This window comes from Salmo salar, chromosome 01, assembly GCF_965601325.2.
Source record: "Salmo salar chromosome 01, fSalSal1, whole genome shotgun sequence".
Taxonomy (NCBI): Eukaryota; Metazoa; Chordata; class Actinopteri; order Salmoniformes; family Salmonidae; genus Salmo; species Salmo salar.
In genome coordinates, this window is record NC_138291.1 from 6178780 (window position 1) to 6187755 (window position 8976).

At 41.4% G+C, this 8976-nt stretch overlaps 1 protein-coding gene across 1 annotated transcript; it reads right to left on the reverse strand.

Annotated features, from left to right (window-relative positions):
• Positions 1 to 1545: 1545 nt before the first annotated feature.
• On the reverse strand, positions 1546 to 7132 carry srsf5a (serine and arginine rich splicing factor 5a). Its single transcript, XM_014196106.3, has 8 exons — positions 7049 to 7132; positions 6431 to 6565; positions 5924 to 5994; positions 5522 to 5677; positions 5119 to 5191; positions 3420 to 3493; positions 3039 to 3146; positions 1546 to 2751 (listed from the first exon to the last, which is right to left on the reverse strand). Exons 2-8 carry the CDS (start codon positions 6554 to 6556, stop codon positions 2412 to 2414), a joined length of 948 nt encoding a protein of 315 aa, XP_014051581.3. The 5' UTR covers positions 6557 to 6565; positions 7049 to 7132; the 3' UTR covers positions 1546 to 2411.
• Positions 7133 to 8976: the final 1844 nt, after the last annotated feature.

Here is an 8976-nt window from a genome sequence, read left to right on the forward strand (position 1 = left end):
CCATATTTGAAATGTGTAACTACGGGTGTTTTCACATATAAAAGATCCGATCTCAGTCCTCTTTAAAAGATCCGATCTCAGTCCTCTTTAAAAGATCCGATCTCAGTCCTCTTTAAAAGATCCGATCTCAGTCCTCTTTAAAGTGAACTCTGGGAAGAAAAAAAGCTAAAGAACGTAGTTCACTTCACCTATTTTGTGGTCCGAGTCCTCTTCACATTCACATGTTTAGAAAGAACCAACATTTTTATAATATTCACTCAATGCGCTCTCTGGGTTTTTACAAAGTGCAGGACAAGTCATTTTAGACAGTTTAAATATAACTACACTCTAAAAATGTGTATTTCAACAATGGTTCTTCTAAGATCCTCAAACTTCTTTGAAGAACCTTAGTGTTCTAAGGTTCTTAGAACCCCAACCCAATAGGACCTGGGGTTCATCGAGGAACCACCTTAGTTGGTGGGGGTTCTTGTGGGAACCTAACTGCCCAACTGAAACATTTGGATTTGAAAGGACAGGCACTTAAATTGAGATCTTTACATTTTTCAGTTAAGGCAAGGTTTGTCCCTTGTATAATCTAAATTGATATCGTTTTATGGTAATACCATATTTTCATATTAGTGCAAATCTTTCCAAAACAGAAAATATACACAATTCAATGGAAATCAATCAATAGAGCTAAGGATATGTACAAATAAAGGGGCCAGTTGTACTACTGAATGCCTCTTCCGCATTTAACCCAATCCCTCTGAATCAGAGGTGTGGGGGGCTGCCATAATCGACAGTCACGTCTTCGGGGAACAGTGGGTTAACTGCCTTGCTCAGGGGAAGAACGACAGATTTTTACCTTGTCAGCTCGGGGATCTGATCCAGCAACCTTTCAGTTACTGGCCCAATGCTCTAACCACTAGGCTACCTGCCACCATAGGCTATAAGAATATGTTGAAGGCTAGCTGTATTGGGTGCAGATGACTGAACTGCTCACTTGTGTGTCTGTAGGTATACAGATGAGGCATACAAAAGGTATGTCAATCGGTATGTTATGGAGATCACATTTACCATCCTCCTCAATATGGACAAGTTGTATATGAAAACATTATCCAAACTTTTTCCACATTCACCACAAACCAAGCTATGATTTCTGTTGAGTGCATGTTTCGTTAATCGTCTATAGAACATTAAATCAAATGTATTTATAAAGCCCTTCGTACATCAGCTGATATCTCAAAGTGCTGTACAGAAACCCAGCCTAAAACCCCAAACAGCAAGCAATGCATGTGAAAGAAGCACAGTGGCTAGGAAAAACTCCCCAGAAAGGCCAAAACCTAGGAAGAAACCTAGAGAGGAACCAAGCCTGGTTCCAGATCTTTGTAATTTCATTCAACTCCTTGCCAAATATAAATGGCATGACAAACAGACTGGTACCCAGACTAGAAGCACGTGACATTTCAAATCTAACATTTTCTGTACAATGGCTTTCTTAATAAAAATATACATTTGCAAGTATTGTTCTCTTGGTAGAAAATAAATATTAATTGTTGAGTCAAATTTAAAGTAGAAGTATCCATTTAATAAGAATTTGTGAAGTGCATATACAGAATTTTTCAGCAAATGTTAACTAAACCTTGTGGGAAATGTCTTTGCGATACCGATCCGTAAATTACAATGTTGGGTTTAAATTTACATGAGGTCTGTCTGAGGTGTAGATTGGAATCAATGACAGGGCCAAAGTGGTGATGGAAATATAACATTGTATTGATTAGACTCATAACAGAAAGTTTCACTTCAAATGGTACAGATGTCATTAAATCACAACGAGACTTCCAATCTGCAGTGAGAACGATAGATACTCAACAGGAATGCGACCCAATCAAAAGATCTCAATCACACTGTACATTTCCTTAAACGGTTCAGTTTCCCCCCCCCCCCCAAGGAAAATGTATAATTATTCATATGGCAAAGGAAAAAACCAATTAGAAGTTGAATTGGGGAAGCACGATCCAACCTATAAACACAAAAGACTCCCAAAATAGAGAAAAACATTACATGGTATCCAAGATACTGGCACAACGACCAAATCTCTGACTTAAAAAAAAATGAGAGATTGTGGGAGTGTGTCACCAAAGGCAAGCCTCTCCATTCATTCCACACTAGCAAGCAAGCAGGCCGCCACAAAGCCAGGCGCCATGGTCTCAGCATGACAACTCTTCAGCCCATACCACGAAACCACTTGAGGCTGGTGTTTACTTTAAAAATCAGGACAGGCTTATCGGAATAGACGGAATGGAATAAACGGAACGCTATGAAGGATTCTCTTCCACGCATTCCATTCCAGCCATTCCAATGAGACGGTCCTCCCTCCAGCCACCACTTCACTACAACACTGAACTACACACATCCCCCCCCAGTGGGGCTCAGTGCTGGCTCTCAGCCGAGGGGGAGCGAGACCGGGACGGAGACTGCTTCCGGGCCGGGGCAGGGGAACTGGGAGGAGGCGTGCGAGAACGGGAGCGTGGGGGAGGGGTACGGGAGCGAGGGGCAGGGGATCTGGACCGGGACGGGGACCGTGAGGTGGAACGATGTACAGCCCTGCCCCCTCCTCCAGATGAAGGCTTCTTCTCCGGGGTACGGCTGGCCGAGCGAGATCGGGGGCTCCTGGAGCGGTTACGACTCCTGCTACGGGACTTGGAGCGGGGGGAACGGCTACGGGACCGGGAGTAGCTACGAGAGCCACGGGAACGACTCCTACTGTGGCTGTTGGAACAGAAGAATGAAAAGTTTTGTTTCCCCCCACCATCAAGAGCATTAGTTAGTGCAGAGCCATAATATATTACTAACACTCCCCCTGGACACTTATCAGTCCCCACTTTCACCTACATGCCTGTCTCAGTCTCATTTCCTTGTCAGAACTGTGTCAAAACACCTAAAAATAAATAAATATATAATGAGAGCATTGGTTTACAACTAGCTGGAAAATGACAGTGAAGTTCCTGTGTTTGTCTAGTCTCAGTGAAACTAGAAGTTGGAAGAGAGATACCAACCGGCTCTTGCGATCCTCAGACAGTTTCAACTTGCGTCCATTCAAGTCTGTTCCGTCCAGCTTATCAATGGCATTCTTCATATCACTGTGTGATGCGAACTCCACCACCCTGTAGAATCAAACCACATTCAGTCAACAGGCTCATTTCATAATAGCAACCATTCAACCTAAGGTATATTTGGTTTGTTTTCAAGTAGAGCACTTTTTTTTATTTATTGTAAACAGAAAATGTGGGTTTATTATTGGACAAGCCCGAGGTAATCTCTCCCTTTCTCAGTCCATAAGGAACATGGGTCATCGTGCAACGAGACCAAAAGTTTTGGAACGGAATATAACTAATGAATAAAGCCCAGATCCTGGGCCAACTGGACAGACAACTCACCCTTCGTTCTTGTTGGTTCTGTGTGCATCCACAAAGGTGACTTCTCCGGCTTTCCTCATCAGGTCTTTCAGGTCCTACGATGAAGCATACGAGTCAGTGACGAGCAAACAGACTGTATAATGTGGCTGAGAGGGTTTTCTGTGAACCTGAGAAAGACTAAATCAGTAAACCACGACAGCAATATCCACCCACCCCGTAATACTGACTTCCAACAAAACACGCTAATCATGTGATATTTTGGCATTTGCAGACGAGGGCGTTTAAGTGATGAGCCACTGAAATAGCTTCACAGGTAGACCAACTTGGTTAACTATCTTACCCAAAGGAGAAACATGTTAACACTATTTGGTTCCTTGGTATTGTATTTGTTTCGTGTTTGTTGACAACTAGGGCGGACGGAGACTACACAAATTTTCTTTTTTCACAGAAGATATTAAGGCAGTGAGACATGACAAATCCCTTCCGGGTGAGGTGGCTTGGAAATGTTTGAGGTTTGTCAACTATCGTGGTTTTAGGGGGCATCGTTTAAAAATAATTCTATGCAATGTATTTTTTTAAATGTTTTTATCTTAAGCTCCTACTTTAAATCAAGGGGTTCTTTCATTAACCTATTAAGTAGCCTAGTATAATTCCATAAGGGCTTATAAACTTACAGAAAGCGTTCTCCAGTAAGACTAGGGTATATGATTCTACTCCCTGTTCCTCCCAACCCTTAAACCCAATCACATGAGTTATATGTTACTTACCGTTCCATACCCAGGAAGACATTAGCAAAGAGCCACTTGTCCAAATAGCGGACCAATGGGAACCAATGCAGTCACAGTGTTAAGCCCTTGAGAAACGACCTCCCTCAGCCTTGTCAGACCCGGAATCCGGCCAGCCTCCACAAAGGACCACCAGAGAGCAAGTAGGGGAAGGAACGAAGGAAGAGGGTGTGCAGTATGCCCAACTGTCAACACCCCCCAGCTCCATCAGCAACAGATAAAGAACCAAACGGGAGAGTGTAGGGAACGTGGAGTGGATTGAGGGGGTTACAGGCTGGCTGCAGTCGGGGGAAGGGGGGGGGTGGGGTTTCCACCAGACCAGACCACAGAACCTCCAGACTGGGGCTACGAGGGACCATCCTAAGGCTATCCTGCGCTAGAGCCCTTTCACCCGCTACGGGGCCCAGCCAAGATTTAGACCATCGGCAACTGCGTGTAAGGAGAGGCACCAAATGGACACTATTGAAAACACAACCAGCAGAGGGCGCTATGCATATAAGACACCTCCAGGAGAGGCGGTGCATGCAACTCCTTCATAAACTAATAACCAGATAATAATAAGCTCAACAACAACAAAATAAATAAATAAAGGGGTTAAAGATGTGTTCGGTTACATTTACCTTTAAGTCTAAGAGGTGCTTATTCTTAAAAAGATACAGTAAAACGAAGGCAAGAAATAAACAATTCTGAATTCATAATATCGAAACGGGGCCTTGCCGTTCTATTCACCTAATGGGCTATTAAGCATATTGCCACGGTTTTATATATATATATATATATATATATATATATATATATATATATATATGCATATAATGTGCATGTTTCAATAAAAAAAAATGCTGCTTCACACAGACTACAAAAAGGCAGTACCAGATCAAGTAAAAAGATAATTGTTTTGTATCACATTCAACCAAGTGGGTGCAACTGCTCACCTGCCAACTGATCCGTGATGACAGGTTCTCCACAATGATTCTGTGCTCCGTTCGCACCGGCGGACCATACCTACTGCATGGGTGGGAGAGATATTGTTTTATAGTTACCATAGGAACTTTAAATCACACTCAGAAAATTACACAAACACATTTACTTTCACATGTTGAACACTAAACTCTAATCACATTGACTAAACTCCACTCACTGCAAATAAAACTTCCAAGCTCCTAAAATCACCCCGTTTTCCAGAATTCATATATGCAAGATTGATGGAATTATAAGGGAAATTAGCAGGAAATTCAGGAGGTTTCCAACTAGGAGTTTTTAAAGGAAGTTTACATAATGTTGGAAGGCCAAACTGCAGGCGAAGAGGTTGTGAAAGGAGGTCTGAGGAGTCTATACCTGGAACCACCACCACCACCACCATGACCACCAGAGCCCTGGCGGTAGCTGCTGAAACGAGGTGAGAAGCGTCCTCCTCCACCACCACCACCACCACCCCCCATCCCTGGTCCACCACCCCTCCCTCTTCTGGAGCGGGCATGCTCTATCGTCACCCTATAGAGACAAAATAGTTCATACTGAGGTTACAGAAATGACTGATAAAGTACAAGACAGTTAATACCGAGCCTACAGAAATTACTGATAAAGTCAATTGAATTCACACACAATGCAGCTAGGCCCAAGTCAGAGAAAGAGAGTAGCAGTTCTGTGTAAATACCACTACTATATGGAGTAACCGCCCAAAACACATTTCACCATTGAGCTTTCTTAATACTTTGAATAATGCATCCAAATCTTTACCTTTCACTACAGAGTTCCTTGCCATTCAGCTCGTATACGGCATCATCCGCATCTCTGTGGTCGTCAAACTCCTGATGAAAGACAAGGGGGGGGGGGGGGGTTGTGTAATTAAGGATTCATTCAAAACTGTTTTCTCTGAAGAAGAAAAAAAACGTGCTTTGAACTGAAAAACGATTTGAAAGGTCATCCAACTCGGGCCTCTTCTAGAGCTCCACCTGAAGATTTGACCTGGTATTTTTCCGAGTTCCCAGTTGTTTTGAACAAGGCGTTCACTGACCACCCCTAGACAGGGCTTTGGGGGACTCGTCAGCCGAGTTTGTAGTCTTCCATTTTTTACTAACCAGGGTCTGAAATTTGTGCCATGTAATATTTGGGAAAATACATTTCACTAATAAGCGGGTTAAGTTAGGAACATTTTCTACTAACCCGGTCTGAAAAGTAATAGCTCTAGGTTATCTAAATGTTCATCCCTGTCCCTAACAATGCTAACCGGCAAGGCCGACTTACCACAAAGCCGAATCCGTTCTTCAAATTCACTTCTCGGATCCGTCCATATCCCTTGAAGAATTTCTCCACGTCCCTCTCACGGGCGTGGGGGCTCAAACGACCGATAAACACACGACATCCACTCATGATGATACTCTGCATTTAAAAAAAATGAAAAGTTATTCAGCTATAAACAGTCACGTTACCCCCTAACATTAACTGAGAAGGCCCAGACCAGTGTGGTAGCTAACTAGCCAAGCGCTAACAATACGTTGCAAAGTTAAGCAGCCGTTAGTCGTTAGTTAACATTAGCCAGATAGTCAGCAAGCTAGTCTAGATTCGGCAACGTTAACAGTATATTTAACTAGATATACATAAACAATACCAGTTATATGTTCTATATGAAATAAATGTATGAAATAAATCCCAACCGATAAAGGCGTGGGTATGTACACGTTAGCTAGCTAACGTTACTAGCCAGCTAGCTAGCTGAAAAGTCGTTAGTTACTGTATGTCGTGCAGTTAGCTTTCCGCTAGCTTAGCTGCAAAATACTAGCTTGGCATTCGGATGAACTGTTAATCATTACATTATGTATTTGCCAAATTTGTGTGCTAAAATGATATAAACGCGGAGCTCACCTTTCTGTCGTCTCTTCGTTACTTCTTGCTCGCTTGTGTGTATCAAAATGGCGACAGCGAGAGGTAACCGGATGTACTTCAGCGCCAAGGTTTGTTTTAATTTAGTTTTTAAAAACAGTAACACGCAAAACATAAACATAACAGCCAGAGGGATTCCAAAGAAATGAGGAAAAAATTAAATAAAACTATTCCACATTATATCAAATCAAATACAGACATATAGCGAATACATTTTTATTTTTTTTACATTTTGTTTTGTATACGTTTTAAAGACTCTAAATAGTTTTCCTAATCAGATTAAAAAAATTAAGAAAAGGGGCTTTTTCTTGATAAATTTTGATTTGTGTATGAAACATTTTCCTAATAAAATAAAGAGATGTATGACATACTCACGTTCAATTGTGGAATCAGTGTAGTAAAATAATATGTCAAACTTAGAAATTTCAATGGTTGTATGCAATTTGAGGCCAAGATATAGTTTTACATCAGTCCAGAACACTTCACTATATAAACAATTACATAATAAGTGTTCACCAAGGTGAATGGGTGTGTTCTAGACCTATCAAAAAAGTTCCACAAAACCCCTGATCTCTAAATGAACAACCTCAACATTAACAAAAATGTAGCAAAAATGCACATAAAATAGTCAATCTTTACGACACATTTCCCGCTGTCCATCTCATCTCAATGGACTCATCTCATACCCCCTCGTCCTATATATATTTTATTTTATTTTTTATCCCCGTCCCCGGAGGAGGCCTTTTGTCTTCTGGTAGGCTGGCATTGTAAATAGGAATTTGTTCTTAACTGACTTTATTTTTTATTCGAATATTTAAAACATACAATATATTTGCAGTGAAGCCGCTCAACAACTACATCACATTAGTCATCTATCAGACTCCATCAGCCACCGGCCTAAGCTACCAACCGCCAGGCCACCTGCCTTCCATGATCCACCCACAATTCCCTAAGAGCTGCCCCTCAACCAACCGAGACCCCCACAGTCGCCCCCCCCCCCGAATTATTCCATTCCACCCCAAAACCCCCCATATATATACACACTCACACACTCTCATTCCCACACTGAATGAGTGGGTATATGCACATGTACAACACTGCCCCTCAGTGTCATTCAAAACGTACTTTTTGTTTTTCTACACTTTTATCTATGACCATCATTCTATCCCTAGCCCAGCAACTCCACTCCCACTTGCCTAGTTTAATAAAAGGTTCAATAAAATAAATTAATAGTTTGATTTTCCTCCCATTCAATGTTGTTTACGTCAGACTGTGTGTATGGCCTTATTGTATGCAATGCAACACGACAGGACAAAATATATTGGTGTTATTCTTGTATCTTTATTCTTTTACCATTCTTAAAATTGTGGCATCGTCTTTCAATTCAGGGAAAAGCACATTACCAATTGAGGTTAAAATGGACACAATACAATAGAAAAAGTTATCCGACTCTTCTTCTCTGTAGAAAGTGTCAAAAAAATTATTTCAATGGTAAAGCATGGAATACTGACCTTTACAGAACACATTTTCAAATCCATGGGTTCAATTCACTGACCTCTATAGAACCCATTTCAACAACAAGAAAAAAAATCTTCCTGATAATGCAAAAAAAAATGAAAAAAAAGGAGTTACGCATTAAAAAATAAATACAAATATAGATTATTTAAAAAGTATATAGTATATAAAGTATATAAACAAATAAATAGTTTTCCCCCCACCCAGTTGTCATGGAGATGGTGTGTGGTAATGAGACACCTGTGTAACAACCACAGGTCATGTGATTTCCTTCCTGAGAGGGGGATGGGATACAGAGGGGTGGAGGCAGACAGACAGACAGACAGACAGTAAACCAAGGAGAAGAGAAAGAAAGGACGATATTATTCTCCAGAAATATGTATGGAATACAATGG

Bases quoted from the DNA above. Each gene is read 5' to 3' on its own strand.
- srsf5a (XM_014196106.3), bottom strand. From the start codon at position 6,556: ATGAGTGGATGTCGTGTGTTTATCGGTCGTTTGAGCCCCCACGCCCGT. The intron at 5,678-5,923 runs GTAAAGATTTGG...TTGTCTCTATAG, and splicing joins AAGGAACTCTGTAGTGAAAG to GGTGACGATAGAGCATGCCC. The intron at 5,192-5,521 runs GTATAGACTCCT...CCACCCATGCAG, and splicing joins GGTGGTGGTGGTGGTTCCAG to TAGGTATGGTCCGCCGGTGC.